This window comes from Athene noctua, chromosome Z (genome assembly GCF_965140245.1).
Source record: "Athene noctua chromosome Z, bAthNoc1.hap1.1, whole genome shotgun sequence".
In the NCBI taxonomy this organism is placed as follows: Eukaryota; Metazoa; Chordata; class Aves; order Strigiformes; family Strigidae; genus Athene; species Athene noctua.
In genome coordinates this window covers 80,634,066-80,655,739 of record NC_134077.1, presented here as the reverse complement: position 1 = coordinate 80,655,739, position 21,674 = coordinate 80,634,066, and the positions used below count along the sequence as shown (strand labels likewise).

Below are 21,674 nucleotides of genomic sequence, written 5' to 3'. Positions count from 1 at the left end.
CTCTTGCAATCTTTCATCAGCTCCAGGCTTCACTTTCAAGTAACACCAGATGTATGACAGCAACACAGATTACTTAGTTAAATCAGCAGTGGAACTAGATTCTAAGGGTATTTCTGCAATGAGATAGTGAGCTGCACAGCAAAATAAGTGCACACATTTAAATGGCGCACACTGCAAAAAATGACACTTTATACTCTAGGTAAAGGAGTAATCTTTTAATACATTTATTGGTCCATTCCATTAAATTAATTGAGGTAAACAAACGGAGCATTTTAAAAAAATGTACACACTAATAGAGAATTACAAACAGTTTTACCTCAAAGTGTTTTTCTCCATCAATACTAGTTCCATAGTAAACAACGCACAAAGTATATTTATACAGAGATATATGAAAGGGTATAGAAACATGCCAGCACCAGAAGGCAAGACAACATTTCCTAGCCTGCAAGTCTGAACAAGAGCACAGTTGCCAGATTTGGTCAAGTGCAGGAAACAAAAGCCTCTTTCCCATTTTTACATGTTTACTAGCTAATTCCCACAGAATTAGCAGACAAGTCTTTTCACAGCTTTCATTTTGGTTTTTAATGGTATGAATGGTGACTCTAGTTCTGGTGAGTGGGTTTACAGAGGCTGAAGCAGAAGAGTCTGGGCAACACCATTTTGGTCCCCAGTACTGACACCAACAAGGAGGAAAATGAGATCCACCTTCACACACAGCCAGATTGCCTTCACCTGCATGGCCTAACTCTCCTAACCTTAAGGGGGGACAGAAGGATGCAGGCACAAGGCAAAAAGAGAACAAGGATGGTACTGATTTATATTTATATACTAAAGACAAAAGCCCTTTGGCTGTTTGCAATGGTAAGACTGTCCCTCTGCAATCTGTCTCCCTGTGCAGTGGGAATGTGGCATGGGCCCCAACCCTGCTGCTTGATCTGAAGGTTTGGACACATATCCCAGCAGTAGAGTTAAGGAAATGGTTTAGCTTCAAAGCATAGAGTATACCAAGGCCTTCAAAGTAGTCTAAGACAGCAACTAGCCTTTTAACGTTTTTGCATGCCACTTATATAAGGGTGATTTACTTACACTTTTTGGAAAGTGCAGTATTTTCTGCACAAGTACTGTGCCTTAGCTATGCAACCTTCAAACTAGCCCAGTTTATTACTTGAGTACTTGTACAACTCAGATACCCCAGCAAGACTCCAAAGTGCTAAGCATTGAATTAAGCATTGCCATTTTATTCCATAAAATCGATTAAACAGCACTCCCAAAAAGTTTAAAATGCAACATTCACACTGCCAGAAGGCAAGTTTATTCTGTGATCCCCAATTTTACAAAAAAAAAAAAGTATCTGCCAAGTAGCAGCAACTCCCCTACCTTAAAAAAAGACCCCATTTCCCTATTTATTGGTTGTAGTAAAAGTTAATACACCAATGGAAAGACTGTTCTACCTTCAGAATATACAGAAGGCTGAACATCAAATGAGCTAGTTTAGTCTATGCAATTTTGCTCAGTTGTTATCAGCACCAGGATTTTAAACAGTCTGCAAAATTAATCATAATCATAGTCAGTTAAATTGTGCAAGTTTTAACAAAAGCATGGCTCCTGTTAAAACACTCAACAGTCCCTGGTGGTCAGGGAGGGAATTCTTTTACATGCTGGCATCTGCAGGAGTGACACCTGGAGCAATATGCATCACGAACAGGCTATGCAGAGCCACTGCTGCAAGGCTAACTTGCAGTACCTCCACAGGACCATCTCTGCCACCCATGCCTTGCAGATGTTTCTTCCCACCATTTATCCCACTACTCTATTCTTAGCACAAGTGTCAGTGTGACAAAAATCCAAGTAGACTTTAGTGAAGAAACTATAGTTTATTCTTTGATACAACTCAAATCAGAAGAGCTTGTGTGTTTAGGACTACAACTATTACCTTCTCATTTTTCAATGGATACCTGAAAAAGCCATGATGTTTCAACATCTATGTTTATTGCAAGAGTCAGAACCTGGTAAGGATACATATGAACAATGCACAGTTCATTACCAAGTATGAAAACAAGATCTCAGTGCTTGCTTTATTGTGCTGGTGCCAGTTAAGAGAAGAAACAAACATCCCAGAAATTACACAGAAGTAACCAGAACAGCAGTGAACTACGCATCCTCTGAGAGGGAATTTGGTCTGGCTATGGATTATGAGGAAAACTGGGCTAGTTTAAGGACTGTTGAAGGACCCACATGTTACAGGCTCATAGAAAGGGTGCAGCTACTTTTGACATTTTAGTGCACATACAGAAGGTGACCTTAAGTGACTGAACACTCAGGAAGTTACTCAAAGATGAAGCTCCTGCACTACTCCTGTTTTCTTTTACCAATACCTTTCACTTTTCACACTTAAGGTTTGGGCCATCCAAAGGAGATTCCTATCCTGTGAGGACTACAGGGTAACATGTCAGAGTTTCACTAACAGTTCAGATCTCAGCCTCCCACTAACAGCAGATAAGTAACTACACTCTTTAGAAGTGTCACTACACATCTTACAGGAGTTTCCCGCTATTTTGTAGTTCTCCTGTTTGCCACTGCTGCCCCAAACCTCAGTCAGGATCCTCCCCACACCTCAGAGCCTCTCTCACAGTTATCTACTGATTTACAACAGCTCTTTTAACAGACTCCTCCACAGCCCATAGGAGCTGAGAGACCACTACAAACCCTTCTTAACACTGCAGCAACTATTGCAAAGGACTCCTCTTGTAAATGTCACGTTTTACTTCCTTTGCAGGGGCTTAAGAGGTTTTGGTGTTCCAGATCATGAAAGAAATTCTGTCAGTGGCCACAGTCTAAGGCACATGGTTCCAAACTCTCCTCCAAATCATCTTCCAGGTGCCACAGAGGCAGATAATCCAACCTGGAAGTGCAAAGCATGCCTGCCCTTCAACAGCTTAGCCAGAACAGGATTTATCTGAAAACAAAACATCCTTTGGATAAGGACTAGTTTAAAAACCATGCCACAGAATCAATGGCATCAGATTAAAGAAAATTTAATATGAACTTCAACAGCTCCAGCCTCAACAGTTTTATGTTGATTTGAACTTCACGTGCTCTTCCCCACTGTCCATTATGCTTCTCATGAACAGGTATGGTATGAATTGCTAAATTCCTCAGAACCAAACACCCACTTCAGTCTGATGTAAAACTAAGAGGGAACAAGACCTTGCTGTTGTAAGGCATCAGATGAAACCTACTCATCTGTAGGAAAGAAAACACAGCATCCTTTCTATTCATCTTTTATTTTTTTTGATAAGGTGAAGGGAAGACTGTCTAAATATTAGTTCAAAATACATTTTGCTTGACTCGCAGTGATGGTGCAGAGTCAACTACAAAATTCAATTTATCACACAAGAGCTAGCTCAAAAAAGCATGTTGATGTCCATGTGGGAAATAGGAAGACTGTAACCCTGAAGGTCAGACTGTTAAATGCTATGCAAGCGCTTATTTTAAAAGGGAAAGATTGAGGAGAACACTTGGTTACTGCTTTAAGATGATCCCCTTAAGCTCTTCCCTTGCATAACAAGAGTAGCTTGTCATTCTGGACCTAACAACAAGTTAAAAGCAGAGTTCTTATTTACACCAAGTAAGTGTATATTGCCAAACTGTGATCTTAAACCAAAAAGCATAGTTTGTTTAGTACCACAGAGTTGTTAAAGAAGGCTGAGTCAAAAAGGAAGACCTCTTAAAATTAGTCTTAAACTTGACTTTTGCACTCAGAGAACATAATCTCATTAGCCTGACACCTACCACATTGCTGCAATAACTCATCTTCACAGTTGCTATAAAGTCACCAAGCTGAGTAGAGGGGCCTCAGGTATACTTGGTGTTTATGAAGGGATAAACTCCAAACCAGACTGGTACCTGGCAGGTCATCACATAACACAGAAGTTACACATACTCAATTACTGCTCAAATTCTTTGCAAGAACGTTGCCAGAGATCAAATAATCACTCAAACCTAGCAGTAAGTGCGCAGTTATTTATTCCCCCAAATCCCAATATTAGCCTCAAACCCCCTCACTTAGGGTGGTTTAAAAGTATTTATCTGCATGCTGTTAAACCAAGACTCTGGGACCCTGGGAATCACAGTAGCATTCCTAAGGCCATTAACAGGAAGGAATTCCAAGCAGGAATTTACTTGAGGTTGGACTACAAGACAAAGGGCAAAACCAGGACTTGCAGAAGCAGTTACTTTTCTAAAGAACCAAGAAAAACTACTAATAAAACAGATCTGCACCAAAAGTAGTCTTAAAAGACTTGCCATGTGGTTCAGTGGAGACAGGTATGAACACTATGTGTACCTAATAGGGTACCAATCTACCCCCACCAACCTGTTTAAGGCAAGTTTCAGACACACTGATGCTTGGTGTAAGCAAGCATGTGACATTTTTTGGCTTTTGGCTGCTGCAAAGAAACAAGGGGAGAGAAAGCAGAGTTCTACTTTTACTACAGCAGGGACCTTAAGTGACCAAGCCCAAAGTGGCTCTAGTTCAGGAAAAAAAACCAAACAACATTTAAAGCATGGACCAAGAGAATTCTACCATGCAACTTCCAGAGCTAGCTTTAGAAAAAACACACTAAAGACTCATACTTGCTTCCACCATTCCCATAAGCCTTGAATGGCCACTGTTCAACTCACTCCCACAGCTAGGCTGATTCTGATCCCCAAGGCAGTCACAAGTACACTTCAGCCAACTGACATTATTTCATAATCACCAAGGTAAACAAAGATACTCAGTATGAACCAACAGCATGCCACACTCACAAAAACCACAGTTCATGCTTGCATCACAGGTGGTGTTGGTATGTTCTGTCTAGGAACAGCCCAACTCCCACACAGAAGAGTGTCCAGAAACCATTTTATCCAGAGAGAGCACATGGGTGTTAGCAATCATTTCCAGCCTTTCCCTGTCCATCCAAAAAAAAGAGCTAAGGATTGGTTAGGGAGTACTGTATCATAGGAATAATATTTTTTTTTAAACAAACAAAACAGAATGGTAATAAAGATGTCATTTGGCACCTTGCAGTAGAGTTTTATTTTCATCTTTTTAGTCTTCCACTCATTAGTTCCTTCCAGACTAGAGAGGTAAGTTTTATCAAGATCCCCGTGCACTTTCACTACGAACCCCCAATCACTCCATAAGATAAAGAAGGAACCATTCAAGATAACTCAAAAAGATGAAACATACCCCAGTTTAAACACAGAAAGTGAGGAAAAAAATTCAAATAGTTTTCAAAGCGTCTGTTCCAGCTTAAATGCAGCTGGCATTTCAGTTAAATTGATGAGTCCTTCATACAGTTCCAGTATGTCTAGTGGTACTGAGCATAGAAGTGCTAGACTGTCCATGAAGTTACTTCTTATTTGGTCTCTGGCTTGTCTTGCAATAGTGGTATAATTGACTCCCACGCCGTAAGGCACTGAAGAAAGAAATAAAGATTTAAAAAATGGATTGTACATCAGTTCTTAACTTTTCACCAATTCCTCTCCAATAGAATGCAAGTTCAAGAAAGGCTAGTCAGGTCTTTATAGATTATTACAGAAGGGTGAAAAAACCCAGACTGTCAATCGACAAGAAAGTGTTCAGAAAGAATAGCTGCAGTTTCCAAACAGAAAACAAATCAGAGTTTTCCAAAGTCATGGCTAGCCCAGGCCATTAAAAATCAGAGTACCCAGGATTTCCAAATATCAAGCTAGATTCTTCTGAACTGAAGTACACCACAGCTTTCAGCTTGGCAGACAAACTGTTTCTAGTAGAAATTCACATCTTTGTGGTGTGACTGTGGGACAGGACTGTTTTGGACAGTGGCAGCTATTATAGACTACCTCCAGCAAACTTATTTGGAAAACCCATGCATTTAGGGAAGGCAGTTCAGAGACACAGTGTACTCTGATACACCTCTGGGATTTGATTCCCCTGCACAACAAACTGGTAGTCCTGATATAATAAAATAAAAGTGGAGTCTAACTTCTGGGTTATTAGAAAGTCACTCTAGGCTTTGGAGTAATTTCCTCAGACATGTATACTTACTCCAGTCCTTGTGCTGTGTATCATTACTGTCTTTCAACCATGTGCAGCTTAGAAGTCAAATTGGACAAATATAGATCATGGAATCCATATTATTAAACACTGGGAATGGGCAAACTCAGCACCAGCTCCTAGATCCACAAGTCACTTGTCAAGCATCTTCTTTCTAATCTTGCTGATTGTACTGCAGGTGAATAGAGTATTTCTACTTGTGTAGCCTGAGGTGATTAGACACTTTCCTACTAAAAAGCTTGCTTACTGCAGCTAAGAGCAAAACTAAGATGTACGTACAGATTTAACCATCAATTGCAGAGGCACTAATGGATGTTCAGCAGTCTCATTAAAACTCCCCTCCATAGCAATTTCAGAAGAAAGAACACCATGGTGAAGCAAGTTCTGTGTGACTAGTTATGAATTACTGACAAGACAGACATTGGAAGGGGCAAAGGAAGTGTGTATTAATATTATATGGAGAGTAACCCAGCAGAGGACAAGTTTGTAAGGTAGATGTGGAAGAAAGCAACAGGCAAGAAGATTAAGCATGTCACCATGTATAAGCCTAGTAGTGTTTAACGTAGCAACCACTGCACTGGGCAGCGTTGTTCTAGCATGAAGGAAAACCAGATTGGCAGCATATGCAGTTAAATGTTAAGGCCCTTTCACTTAAAACCTGACACTGAATGTCAGGTACACATGCACCAACTGAAAAAGGGCAGAGGCACCTGACTAGGTATTTCCAGGACTACCACACACAAGGGACAGAACTCTGCACAAGAGTACAGAGATTAGAATAATTTATGCATACCAGGTGTAATATATACATGGATCCATGGATGTACATTAGCCCACGTAGTTTGGTTCATAAAAGGCAGAATGAAGATGTTTTCTAGTCTAGCAGTATTACTAGAACATGCAGTTTTGATCTTTTCTATCGCCACTACCACTACTCAGTAATTTGTTCAATTCAAGAATGCTAGGCAGACAAGCATCCAGGATGAAATGCTGTTACAGGACTGCCTTGCATAAGACTGCTAGTCTCATGCAGATCACTTCAGCGTAACCAGCAACTCAATAGATTATACTAAACTGCTGAAACAGATCAGCTCCCACAGCACTAGAGGAACTGATTTAGATGTCCAAGATTCTTTTCTTCAAGACAGCGTGAAGATTTCCTGAAGAATTATCACCACCTCAGAGGAAAATTAACTACTCTTACTCATGCCAATGCTCCAGCACTGCCACATACCTTCTCGTAGTACTGGATGTTTTTGTCTGCCATCCCCATGAGTAGCTGCCTAAAGTCTTGTCTTTTGTTGTTTTGCCATCTCTCCATATCTGCTTTCAGGTCAGCATTGAAACACTCTACTCGGTCTTGGCATTTCTCAACATCTGTGGGTACCTGCAGCAAAAGAAATGAAGATTGAAACTGTCACTGAGGGTGCTGGATTGCTGAATTAGCTCAGACTTCACTAAGCAAAGCTACAGAGGAAAGGGTAAGTTAACAGTCCGGTAGTTACCCTGAATAAACCTGTTATAGCTGCAGGGAGAAAAGCCCCAATTCTGTATTAGTGAGGAGAGGGGATTTCTCAATTTGTTCTCTGCTGTTTGAGGCAGTGGGCAATTGTGCTTGTCCATCTCCATGCCAGATATGAAGACTGAGGAAGACGTTCCTTGCTAGAGGCATATAAAAACGCATGTCATTTGGTGTGAGCACTCGGTGCTTAGGCTCAGTTCCTAGTTCTCCAACTATGCAGCTCAACTACAGTTCCAGAGCAAACTTTCTCTTCTCCTTCTAGTTTACAGAGTTTCCACTTATAATCTCACAGGCTGCTGGAAAAGAACTTAAGTGCAATGCACTGATGATCATCACTGTGGATGGGCTTATAGGCCTTTGGGCTCAATACTGGACACGTAATCACACATAAGCAATGGGAGAAATCTTGAAGGACAGCCTATTGCAAGCCTAGGTAGACATTTAAACAGATTATGACAGTAGTCACTGGCCCAAGGCAGATGTACTTTAGGCCAAAGAAGTTGGTGTTCTTTGCTTATGTTTTAAATAACATCATATACACCACTAGGCAACTACAGGAACAATTTTAAAATGTTTTGTCAAGCACCTTTTTATTCCTTCTCCTTGTGCTGTATAGCCCACACAGATGGGAAGCCTGTAAGGACATGCAGACTAAGCCCAAGACATCAGAAGAAGAAACTGCTGAGACTCTAGTACTACTGTGAGAACTGGATTTCCACTCTGGAAGCTGTGATTTCCACAAAGGCAAAAGGCACAATGAAGAACATTTGCAGAAGTTTGTAGTGGCTCCTCTCATACTTTCATGAAATTCCCTTTTTCTAAGAGGGGCATGAAGGAAGGAAGATGAAGAGACTACAGAAGAAGCTTTTAATGGGTAACAATATAGGGTGTTAGAGGTGTGCTACTAGTTTGCAGTTTGGAAAGGTACATGATTCAGGGAGAAACATCAACTCTGGTTCTTTTCCAAGACGTGGACTAGGGCCAACCACTGAAGTATTACATCAGCTCAGGAAAGATCCTATGTCTATTCTCCAGTAAAGCTGTTTGAGACACAAGAAGCACCTCCTTCAAACTCATGGGACTTTACTTTATTCACACAACTAGATTTACACTACAAGCAGTTTGAGTATTGCTACACATTTACCCCACCCTCTCTAAGAACTATACTTCTGGCTACAGAATCCACTCTGCTACAACTCCAGACATGAACTTCTCACAGGCTTCAGACAAGAACCACCAAGCCAGTGGCTTGAATGTTTAGAAGATGCTCCCCTCAAGGCAAGTATGCACTGTGCCATTTTATAAGTACTCTGCTATCTTATGAGGAAAGGTTAGGCTATCAAAAGAAAGAGTCACAAAGTCTAGAAGCAAAACCACATAAGATTTCCCAATCCAATTAAGTTAGTTTCTAAGCACTCACCAGCTTCCTACTACTTCTGCCAGGACCTGAAACCACAATGAAGCTATGAAAAAAAATAAATCTGTTCTTTGTCACAGCCATCTCCTACAGGTCAGGCTGAGAGGGCAGTACAAGTTTAGAGCTACAGAGACAACCCAGTGGTCAGCAAATGGATCACATACGCTCTAATTAAGGAACAACAGCAATGAACTCCAGCTAAGTCTCTACAGGCATCACGAAAGCAGGACACACCAGTCCTATTTGGGAGTATAAATACCTTTCCTTCCAAAACTGCAGCTTCTCGGAATGGAAGTTGCAACTCAGTAGCTGAAACAAAATTTTAAAGTTAATTAACAGCTTTTAAGCACTTGAGAGCAAGGTTAATGATAAGGGAGGTTATAGTTCTAACATCAAATTTGGACATAAGTTGAAACATCAGTGCTATGCCTTTATCTGCTTTTATCATTGGAGACACCAAATAGCAGCTAGCAACTAGGAATTGAGAAGGAAGAAGATTGGACTTTTGGGGAAGTTGTTATTTGAATAACTCAAAAAAACCCAACCCCCAAAACCAAGCAATAACTGGCTCAAACTCCAATACACTCTGGAAGGGCCCATCACCATTTTAGTAAGTCAATTTAAACAGAGATGTATACACAGGTAAGAACTTAGCATAAATTTGGTAAGAACTGAGCATATATATTCAGGAGTCTAGTCACCTCATTATATGATATAAAGTTCTGCACCTTCATCTATTCCTTTTCACAAAGTTCTTGAAGAAACCAGAGTCTCAATACACCTCACATCTAGAATTTAGTGTGGTGAAGTGCAGATGGCATCACGTGCAGCGTAAGCATGTCCACTTTTTAAAACTCCTCTACAGCATCATTACCAAATAACAAATTGTCCTGAAGCACAATAAATCCAGCATTTATTATGCAGCTAATCTTTGTACATTATATTTTTACCTTCCTAGTTCTTGTAAAACATACACTGTCCCAAGCCTTTTTTTTCTTCTCTGTAAATACACATGGTCACCTTCTACTTCAAGTTCTGCACTGTCATATTTATTGTTCGTATTGATCACCACACTGTGAAGCTTTGAGGTGAACAGAATAAATTAGGCCAGAGATAGACTTCACCTCACCAAAAGGAAACAATGCCTGCACTTCACTATGTTGGTTGGATTACTGCAAAACCAGCTCCAGCATAGGTCAGAAATGGGTAAAATGCACTTCACCACTACACCTGTTAGAAACAGAAAGGATGCAGACTCCACACTAATACCGTTACACACCACATATACTATGCTTTTGGTATAAACCTCAGCGTTCTGAGCAGTATTTGCTGACAGACATTTAGAGTAGCCCTTACAATTCTTCCATATTTATAGGCCACTGAGTTCTAAGCTGATTATCTCAATGTGAGAATGACCTAATGACACCAGAGCTTTGTGAAGACAATCAGATTATGTGTACAGTGAGTCCCAGAATGCCCTCCAGTGGAAAAGATTAACAAGTAACAAACCCTCATTTTGTGATCCACAAGTAGGCCTTTTTCACCTTAAGGGTTTGGTTCGGTGGTTTGGGGGTTTTTTGGGGGGAGGTATGGGAGTGTGGAGTGTAGTGTGGTGGTTGTGGGGGTTTTTTTACATAATTTCTGCCAAATCAGTTAAATAAAAGGAACACAAATGGCATTCACTCAGCCCACAACCCTCTCTGTGCTTTTAGTTTCCAGCAAGTCATAACCAGAAGACCTCACTAAATCTAAGATGTACTGCTAGCCACAGCTCTGAGCTAACAGCTCTTACAGATGACAACATTCCCTCCAGGTGGAAAGGATCTGAAAACCACGAGCTAGTAGTTCATAAACATGCAAGGAGTTCTATTAGTTGTTCATCTTGTTATCACAAAAGACTTATATTAGAAAAGAGGTATAAGGAGTTGCCGAAAGATAGTCTCCTCTCCAGAGTCTAAGCATAAGTATTCAAAAAATTCTTAGACAGCTATTTAAGGTGTGTGCTTTACACAATAATGTCACTGAGGAGTAGATGCAAAAGCCTTTCAGTAGGTGAGAGATTAAAAAATTCAGCAGTTCCACTGCATCAAGATCTTGATAACATAAAATGCTTAAAAACCTCAACTGGCTTGCTAGATATGCTATATTTAATTCCCCCTATCCTACATACAACTTGTTAAAATGCCTGCTTATATAAAGCTACATTGAGGAAGTAAGAGTACATACCACACCAGCCAGCAGTGGGGGAGGCAAAAGACCAAAATACAAGAGCACCACAAGATACCTAAGACACCACTATTTGTAGAGTCCATGACAGGCCACAAGATCAAAAAAATACTAGTTTGCCTTTCTATGCTCTGGTTCTCTTCAGCTTCTTAGATTAAAGACATTATGTGAACCTCCTGTAAGATTCTTGTACAGTAGTCCTAATGCTGAAAAGTCATGCATTAGTTAACACAAAGATGAAGGGGAACCAGAAAACCCCAAGCAGAGAAAGGGAACAAGCCTGTTGTCATTGCTGGTTAAAGCTGCAGTGATATTGCACATTGCTTCATACAGAAAGCAGGTGGCAGCATAAACACACCAGTACACAGCTTTGCTTCTGCATGAAGCCCAGCCAGAACCTATCACCAAGTGATACCTGCAGTGTCTGTTCACCACCACACAGGAAGAGCTCCTTAGCAGAAGGAGCAAAATATGGAGTCTTCCACAGTCAAACCAGATGTTTTACAATACAGTGCAGCAGTGACAGGGCTAGGGCCTTAACTCAGCTAGCTGACATACTGCTAAATCACCAGGGTCTGTTCTACCACTGCTTCAGTCCATGTCCCTGAACACTCAAACTGATTGCTGGCTGTTGTTCAAGTGTTACACAGGTCAGAACCATCCTGCTCTGAACATTAGGAGATCAGTAGCACCGACATTGCTAAAATGGTTATATACATTCACACATAGGTCTCCATTTTGCACCAGCTTGCCAACAACGAACTGCTGTTCTGACAGAAATTGTTTATACTGCAAAGAAGCTGCCAGACTCAGACAAAGCAATTTCTGTTTCTCTGTTCTTCTGGGGAAGTTCTGGGGAAGTAATGTAAGTGCAAGATGGCTTTTTAGAGTAGTTTTAAGTGCTAACCTTTGGACGGTCTTCTTTTTTCAAGGCTACTGCTTCCAGTTTTGCTTCATACTCCGCTTGAACTTGGTCTCTCTTCTTCAATACATTCTATTGGCAAGAGAAGAGACAGCTGTGAGAGGGATTCTTTTGTTCCCTCCCCAACCCACAAGTGCAAAATGATATAGCTTAAGTGCTAATTCAGTCCAAAGACAGACAGTCATACTTACTTTGTCCTATTTTACAGTATTTAGGGAGTAGCTTTTAAAAAAGAACACTTGCTTTTCAGCAGCTGGCAGGATCAGATAAAATTCAACTTTTGGACAAGCTGAAGGCATGCAAGATAGAAGCTGTCATGTAACCATGAATATAACCCTAAATAAGTTCAGTTCAGCAGCTGACCTATTATTAGTATGAAAAAGGCATCAAAGCTGTCAAAGACTAGTGCAAAGCTTTGGATATCCTCAAGCAGCAGACAACAGCATGGGCTAAAAAAGACAGGAAGGCCACCACAGAAGGTATTACATCTTCCTTTTCACTTGAAAAGGCTCCTCAAAGTCCTTTATAGCAAGCTGTTAAATTCTCATGTTAGAACAAAAGTAAGCCTTGCTTTTAGATCAGTTGGGTTCGTTTGGCTGTTGGTTTAATTAAAAAAATTAAAATCGTGAAACGAACAATTTACATGAAAAGCACTGAACTACCCAAGTGAGTTTCACAAGCAGTCAACATTTTATTGACAAAGTCTCAGAACAGAGAGCAAAAGATGCTACCTTATCATACTACATCAACCAGCCAACATCTACACTGTTATATCACAGCCTTACAATTTAAAAAAAACCACAGAAATCAATCGTTTTAAGAATATACTACTAAAAAAAGCACTTCTGTGTCTGCAAGAGTGGGCAACTTACTTCTTCAGTCTTTACAAGGAAACAACTAGTAATATTTTATAACTCAGTTGATGCAAAGTTATTATTAAAAATGCTCAGAGGGAAGTCAGCCAGCACTCTCTGCCAAGGCACCTGTAAATTTGAATTTCTCTTGCAGCTGACTTGGCCAGTTCATGCTTCGAGTCTTCCCTTCTGCCACCCAGAAGGCATTACCCATCAAGACAAAAGAAGGTAACTAGTCACTTTATTATAAAGCAGGAGTAGTCACATGCACTGCTGCTTGTAGAAATAGCTGTTTAAGAGTGGTTCTCAGAGCTCTAAGAGCCTGTCTAGCCAAGATCTGTTTCCTAATTAAAGATGTACAAACCCTGTCTCTACTAATCATCTTCCCCCTCCTCCCTTAAGCCAAGGAAAGGTCACCAGTGCAGTTGCTCTAGAGATAGGAGACTTGCAATCAATATTCTTACAAACCTCAGCCCATGATAAATGGGAAAGGCACCTCATCCACAAAGTTGCTATTGGTTTAGACAAAAAAAGGGGGCAAAATTGAAAAATTCACCTTCAACAGCTTAACCCTCCCTTTTGACCTCAAAGGGATGCAAGCATGCCATTGGTTGTGTTTGCTTGAAGAACCACAACATTCCCATTCCTTTTGGAATCTAGGCTACTATGTGGAATAGCCCTTAAGTGGTTGATGTTACCAATGTAACAAAAGCCTGAGAAATTTTACAGGTATTTCTACTTCGCATTTCCTCTTGAACCTGAGTCAACTGAAATGTCTTCTCAGAAAAACCACTGCCTTGAGCAATTGCATTCAGACTGCAGTTAGCGCAGTGAACTAGATCTGTACCAGGAGTAGACAATGATTAATAGGTATCAGCAGACTAGATTCAAAGGGCAGGTGTCTTATTTCTCCTTAAGTGCCCAAATCCATCCACTGTGGACATTAAGAATATGCTTCTGAATTCAGCTTTAAGTATCCATTAATGGCTGACCTATAAGTGATGAGAAAAACACTGCCTTCCCTTTCACTTGTCCCATATGTGAGAGGAAGTACTTCCTCTGGCACCTCCAGGCAATCTCTTCTCAGTTGTAGATCAATGCATTAATGCTTCAGCAGCTCTGAAATAACAAGTATCCCAGACTTACCACAGCCCATGAAATACTTTTACTAGTTAAGGCCTTACTTAAAAATAAAAAATCCTTAAAAATAAAAAATACAAAATTTTTAAAGAGAAGCTGGAAGAAACCAACACCAGACACCCCCCAAATTTCAGGTATTTGGGGACAGAACTAACCCATTAGTCCCTGTACAAGCAAGACTTAACTTGCTTTCAGTGAGGTAGGTCCTCCATTCTATATTTAGCTAAAAGATTTCACCTTGGCCCACATCTCTGAAGGAGCTTCAGGAGTTTGCCACCAGCCTCCCTCCCCAAATTGCAATCCTACTGCATTTGCACACTACATAACTTCCTCCTATGACTAGTCTTCACAAGAGAATCCTTATTTACTGCACACCTTTAGAGAGACCGTTACCTATTCATGGGGTGCTTGCTTTAAACATGCATTAAAAGTAACCCCCAATCACACAGGTGGGTATCACATCATCTGATAAGCCTTTCTAGCAGTGTTAACCATACAGAGTTCATGTAATATTTTAGTATCAGCACTGAATTATGTACAGCTGAGTTCACCCTCTGCACTTGCCTCCCTGGGGAACACCAGCATACCTCAAAAAATGCGGTACCACACATTTGCTGACAAGGGCCTCACTGCACCAGGATTTGAGACATTATCTGACCATCTCAAACATGCCCTGTGTTTTAGGTCTCAACTAGACACAACCAGCACACATTTTAACTCAAGTCCACAACGCCAGCCTCTCCCCACTGCTGCAAATCTTTTCAATTAAGCCAGAGACAGGGCTTTCCTGAAGTCAGCCAATATTTATTTCAACCAAACTACTGGGCTTCGCCTCTGTATGGCAGTTCCCTCAGGCTGCCTCGCCTCAGGTATAGGAGTGCTCCTGAAGACACTAAGGTGAATATTCATCTCAAACAATGAAGATAATCTGACAGTTCTTATTCTGAGGGACATTCATCCAGCTGGAGACTGCTCTACAAATCAGGTTCCCATACCTATACCTAGGGTACACTATGCAGAGAAAGCTATCAAGGTTGCACTGAGCTCCTAGTACCTATTAAGCACTTTTATCAAGGTCCCTGTCCAAAAGCTGTGCTCTGAAAGACCTAAACAGACTTTCAGTTTCACTAGCAGGCCTCACAGCAGCTGAAGAATAGGACTGCACTGCTAGTGAAGAGGATGGCTCTTTCAGCAGAAAGTCTCTCGCACTCAAAGAGTAGCCTTCTTTACAGCTACTTAACTCAGTTTTGTGGGGTCTGGGAAGGCAGTTCTGTAGCTGTTTACTGCAGAAATAGCAATAGACTGGGAGGGAAGGAAAATAGGAACTGTCTGCCTTGACTAGCTATAATTTTTATTCTTGATTTTCAACGAAGTAAAGCTAATGGAGATGCCCAAACTGGACACTAAGCAGCGTAATCTTTATCTGCTATTAACTGCTATTTTGCAAGTGTGATTTCTGGATCCAACTAGTTCCAAAGCACAATGAGTATGTTCAGTACATTACCAGAGAATAAACGACAAGAAGAATGACTCCTTTAGGGCACTAGAAAGCAATCAGTAATCTAAAAATTAAGCTAAAAACCAAGGGTTTTTTCAAGCAAAAGAGGTACTTCAGGCAGTTAAATACCACTTACAACAAAGAGTGTGGTGTTAAAGACTCAAAGATAGTCTACCCCTTGGCTTGGAGAATGCACTTAGTGTCTTTGCCATCATCTGACAAGGGCCCTTTTAGAATCGGGCTGTCTCCAAGCCAACAGGTAGTCTAGCTGTAAGTCTTTAATGCCTCTCTCCCTCTGGTAAGTGGTGTTTAACTACGTGAAGTACCTCTTCAGCTGAAGAAACCCTTGGTTTTTATCTTTTTTTACCCCACAGTTGTGAAAAGCGCTTCTCAACTCAGTTTGCCAGTTCAGATGCCATCTAGAATAGGCCATGGCGTTTATAGGATCAAAAGTTAGATGTTCTGGGCTAAAAGCTTTAACCATTAGCCTCATGTTCTTTTTATTTGTAAGTACACACACCCTCCTTCCTACAGAATAAGGGTAAGTCTGAACACCCTGGGTCAAGGCTTCAAGCTACAGCTCAGGGTATTCTAGAAATAATTGGGTGTTAACAGTCCTGTAAAGATAGTGTGCCTCACTTATGCTGGGGTCAATACCATGACTGTGAAAGCAAAGCGTATACACGTGCAAAGCCTTTTGCAAGAATACTTCAGCCAGGCAAGACAGGAGTCATACAACTCCTGAAGCTGGGAAAATAAATCTGAAAGTAAGCGTTCCATTTCTTGGTGTGAGAAGTAGGATGACTAAGATTAGGGTGGAAAAGGACTACCATGTTAAGGCTGTAGGTTTACAACAGGCTGTGAGATCTTAAAGGAGTGTATATCATAGCCTCATAATGGTTGTTCCAAATGGAAAGTCCTCAGAAGGAATTTGTCTGTTAGTACCCTATGGAGGGACTGATAATACATGCTGTACCATAAACATGTGGTGAAAAGCTCCAACAGCCAAACTAGAGCCCTTGGTTTCAGTTTTCAGTGCAGTTAACTCAGTAATGCTTTCCCGCATGCAATGGGATTGACTATCAATGCTCCTTAACTTCAAGAGAAGAAAAACTGCATTGAAGTAGCTTATACTGCTTATGCATAAGCAGTAAGATACCAAGTTCTTAGAGAGATTAAAAGGCACAGAACAACATCTTTATGCAGTTACTTGGTATGCAGACCTTAACAGAACTTCACAACAGACACATCCTGTCTGGGGTTATGGGGATGAGACAGGAAGCAGTGTCTGTCATCTGGACACATAGTTCTAAAAGGAGCCACCCATCCCTTCTACATACAAGTGATGGAATTTGCTAATGCTACCTTTCCTTCAGGGCCAGGCACTAACCCAGTAGTGAAGAGCTGAGCCACAACTGACTTTCTAGCAATTCAAAGAAGATTCTAGGCAGTCACACATGTCTCCTATGGAGTACCACCTGTCACTCCGATGAAGGAGCAACTCTTCAACACTGTGTGCACTTCACCATTACTGACCTTACGCTGACCGAACAGCAGAGTAGATCGCTTGTGCTACCCATGCAGTACTCTGCTACTGAGCATACACAGTTTTGTTTTATGAAAACATGCTCTGACTTAATGTATTATTTACTTCCCCTCTTCTCACACCACCAGCGCTTCTCACTATTAGAAAGAATGAAGTCACTAATACAGCATTCCATGCAAACACAATGACAGTGTCTTCTGCCACAGGACTCTACCTTCATTGACTCTGAGTACAATATATATTCCCTAAGCACAGGCAAGAAGTCTTCTGTCATGTCTTCACTGAGTTCTTCAAGAGCTGTGCAGCAGTTCCCAATACAGGCAGACACCCCTTCCAGTGGCTCTGACAGCTCAACCTCCAGCCCTCCCCAGGTTGAATAAACAGGTCCATATTCTCGTAGTTCCACCAAGTATTCTGCAAGAGGCAGATGGAAAAGTAGATTAGGAGAGTAAGAGCAAGGCATAAGGATCTGCAAACAATCACACCAAACAGAAGAAACTGTACCAAGCTTGGCAAACATTAACTCCCCCAGGAGTCAAGTCTTGTGTTGCATTAGCATCTTAATAGACAGAGCTCTATGGCTGCACAGGTGACAGGTCCAAGTTGCCTCCTGCTTAAATGACCATTCCTACAAGCTTCAAATACAAGGACACCTGCATCTGTGCAGTAGCCAATATCATGTTTTTTAAAACATATGTAAAACTTGGCTCTGTTAAGACAGGTCTGTAAAGGTTATCATCATCATCTAAGAATTCCATCTGCACTCCTCCAGACAGCATCTACTTATTTTTCCCCTCTTCCAAAAATAACTCTAGTAAGAGACTAGATTGATATAATAACAAGATCGACTTTTAAAAATACTTGGAGAGTTGAGCTAAGGTAAGATACTATGGTAGGCTTTGGGCTTGTTTTAAATCTTCAAGAGGCATTAGATTATGCTCTGTGTGTGGCTCATTACAGGACAGAATCATTGATGCAAGCTGTCTTCATCATGCCATCAACAAGAATAAAATAGAGAGTGCTCAAGCTGAAGTATTATGAGAGGGCACCTTGTATCCTTACCCAACTGTTCCTTAATAATTCGCTGTGCTATTCTGTCAATGGTACCAAGTTTCAGAGAGAATGTGTCTAGATACTCTCCAATGGCTGCAAACTCCAGTGGCCGACTTCTTAATTTGTAGCCTCCTGTGACGTATTTGACAGACTCTCCCATCTTCGACAGCAATGCCATTCCTTGCTTTTTGTAGGCATTAAGATCCTATGAAGTTAAAAAAAGTTTAGAAATATTTCACTTGTGTGCTGGAGATTAATACAGTGAAGGATACTTTCCAGTCAAGATCAATTTTGTGAAAGCAATAGATTACATGTGACATGTAGTCTTGGACAGAACCTCACTTTGTACAAGTTGTAGAGCCGAGTACAGTTTCAAGACTATTTCTATACGGAGACTGGCTATCCAGGAGAATGGTATGAAGTACAGTACACATGAATAGGCGTCCACCTTTGCACATGGCCAGACTTTCCCATGTTGCTGTACTGTAATCGGGGAAGTAGTGCTATTAACAGCTCTGTTTCCACCAATACTGTTCATGCCATTGATCCACACATACTTTTAAGTCATTGCCCATGATACCAGTATTATGCAAATGCACCAGCTGGCTCTGATGACCTAGTACAAAGCTACATATTGCATGTCTATTTGGTCAGCAGCCTCCTCACACCAGTTGTGTGGTCGGATAGGAGGCAGGGGAAGACTACATGGAGAAACACAGCACAGAGCAGCACAGAGAGATTAGCACAGTTTTTCTGCAAGGCAGACTGCAACACAGGTTGGGTCAGATGTAGCCATGTTGCCTCTAGAGAATGCTTAAACTTCCTTGCCAATGCTTTACATGTTCGCATAAGTCAACATTCAGACAAGCCTATGTTAACAAGGTTGTTCACCTACAATCTTCAGGGGATTTCACCTTGAAAGCACATCAGTTAGCCAAAACGTCATCCATTTTGCATTTTACTCCTTCCAGCAGAGGTCACTATTCAACATCTCAAACTACATTACCTATGCAACCTGAGGAAGACATGTTATCAAACCAAGCAGGCCTACCAAGGTCAAGAATCAAGACATGGTGTTATAGACTAGACTAAAATTTTAAATGTTCTTTAAAAAAATAACAGCCATCTTCAAAACTTGTACTATGGCATTCTTCCCAAGTACTTATTTATTAGTCAAATGCAAGTTTAAGAGAACCTGACATCTTAGCAGCTACTACAATTTTGAATTATGCAGTGGTTCCTGTACTCTTGTCTTCTGCCTGTCCTAAGCTCTACCTGCAGGTAGGCATCAGAAAACAACTCAACTCAACTTTAATTCAAAATTATTCACTCACTCTCTCAGGCATTCTGGTGTATTACTGGTCCAAACAGGGAACTTAAAGAAAGGTTGGTTTCTCAACAGAAGGTGGTCTTGTGACTTTCTGCAGTAACTAAATTCTGAAGCCCTCGCACACTGAACTGACACCTCACTGCTGCAATACAGCAAGTTCCAGCACTAGAGACAGACAGAAAAACACTTGCCCTTTTTCCTCAGTATCCATGGTTGTATTCTCAAGGCAAGCCCAGTCCAGGGCTAAGTGGTAAAGTCACAGAATCACAGCATCATCTAGGTTGGAAAAGACCTTGAAGATCACCTAGTTCAACCATTAACCTAACACTGACAGTTCCCAACTACACCAGATCCCCAAGCACTAAGTTGACCCTACTCCTAAACACCTCCAGGGATGGAGACTCCACCACTGCCCTGGGAAGCCCATTCCAACACCCAACAACCCGTTCTGGAAATAAATACTTCCTAATATCCAGTCTAAACTTTCCCTGGCGCAACTTGAGGCCATTATATCTTGTCCTATCGCTTGTTACTTGGTTAAAGAGACTCATCCCCAGCTCTCTGCATCCTTCTTCCAGGCAGCTGTAGAAGGCAGTGAGGTCTCTGCTCAGCCTCCTCTTCTCCAGACTAAACAATCCCAGTTCCCTCAGCTGCTCCTCGTACGACCTGTGGTCCAGAACCTTCGTTGGACCCTCCAACCAGCTTCGCTGCTCTTTGGACATGCTTGAGTAATTCAGTGTCCTTTTTGCAGTGAGGGGCCCGAAACTGAACCCAGTAATCGAGGTGCGGCCTCACCAATGCCAAGTACATTTTACAGGGGTGGGAGAAGATGACTAAGCAGCTGAGAAAGTTGCATCATGCTTTGACAGCTGAAAAGCAGAACAAAGCGATCTGACATTTAACTATCAAGGTGCTAAACAAAATTTCTGCATTACTGGCTTGTTTCAGCAGTTAAGTTCACCATGGAGGAGAAATAAAAGGGAACTGGAGCTTGAGTCTCACATTACCAGCAAGCAGAACATGAGCCTGAAGCAAGCTCAAATTGTCACATTTCAGTGAGCTAGCATAATGTGACATTGGAAAGATGTGCTTCTACAGCTCTCCTCACTTATCAGGTCAAACCCAAGTATGACTGTAGGTCCTCCTGGTCTTATTTAAAATGCAGTTCAAAAGACAGACAAAGAAAATTGCACTGTTGCTGGATGAGTCACGCAGAAGATGAGCATGAAGTTGTTGACCAAGAACAAACAAGAATGAGGTCATCATGCTTAGTTTTGAGGGCAGCAAGTACAAGTAGTATAGAAGGTGAACATGAGAAAAGGAAGAAATCTGAAAGCTTTTGTCAAGAGAAAATCTCTCCTCCCCCACCTCCCTCCTCCCCAAAAGAGGATTCTACAAAGTCCACAATTTTCTAAATTCTGAACCTTTCTTGCATCAGAGGAGTATGTTCTGGACACAGGGATACAAAACAAGAAGGTTTGCAGATGACCCTCCCTTCAAGCAAAGGGAACCCATACACAACCCCAAAGTTGTCATACACAACATTCAGGGTCCTCAGCAACTCCCTGCTATTTTAGGGGAAGTTCCATCCTTCGCATGTAGTTTTATTTTTTACCTTCATTTCAAAAGAGACTGCCAAAGTCCCTGTTCTGTTGTCCCTGTCAATGACTGTGTTTGGAAGTTATTGGCTTACCTTGGCTGTGAGAAACACGTTGAAGTGCTCATTAAAAGAAAGCACTGGGTGATCAGTTATTCTCTTCAAGAATTTGTCTAATGCTTTCCTCCTTGTCTCCACAAACTCTTCAGAAAAGCGATCGACCACACCCTTCACCACAAATTTCTCAGGAAGAGGCTGTCAGAGACAAGCAAAATGCAGAAAATTCAGAAGATCAAAAACTTGCTTCTGCTATTTGGAAACATACAAAGAAATCAAACTCCAGTCTTAACAGGAGCCAAAGTGTTACGTTTGCTAACAGGAACCATAAATCTGATGGTATGCAAGCCCTGCTTTGAATTACTGTTTAGCTGGTCTGGCCTAATGCTAGCAACTCCACAGAGCAGTTTCAGCTGAGAGCCACACCACT

At 41.3% G+C, this 21,674-nt stretch overlaps 1 protein-coding gene across 2 annotated transcripts in view; it reads right to left on the bottom strand.

The window, feature by feature from the left end:
• Window positions 1-207: 207 nt before the first annotated feature.
• Window positions 208-21,674, bottom strand: part of SNX30 (sorting nexin family member 30) — a 58,956-nt gene continuing 37,489 nt past the window's right edge. The window contains exons 4-10 of one of the 2 annotated variants that reach the window (XR_012635538.1): window positions 21,284-21,442; window positions 18,270-18,465; window positions 17,422-17,621; window positions 12,155-12,241; window positions 9,281-9,330; window positions 7,317-7,469; window positions 208-5,462 (exon numbers count right to left, since the gene is read on the bottom strand). Coding sequence is in view for 1 of the 2 variants with exons in the window: in XM_074932178.1 (XP_074788279.1) it covers window positions 5,403-5,462; window positions 7,317-7,469; window positions 12,155-12,241; window positions 17,422-17,621; window positions 18,270-18,465; window positions 21,284-21,442 (855 nt within the window). In the remaining variant the exon portion in view is untranslated. The remainder of the gene's footprint in view (window positions 5,463-7,316; window positions 7,470-9,280; window positions 9,331-12,154; window positions 12,242-17,421; window positions 17,622-18,269; window positions 18,466-21,283; window positions 21,443-21,674) is intronic. The other variant, XM_074932178.1, reaches the window with a different exon arrangement.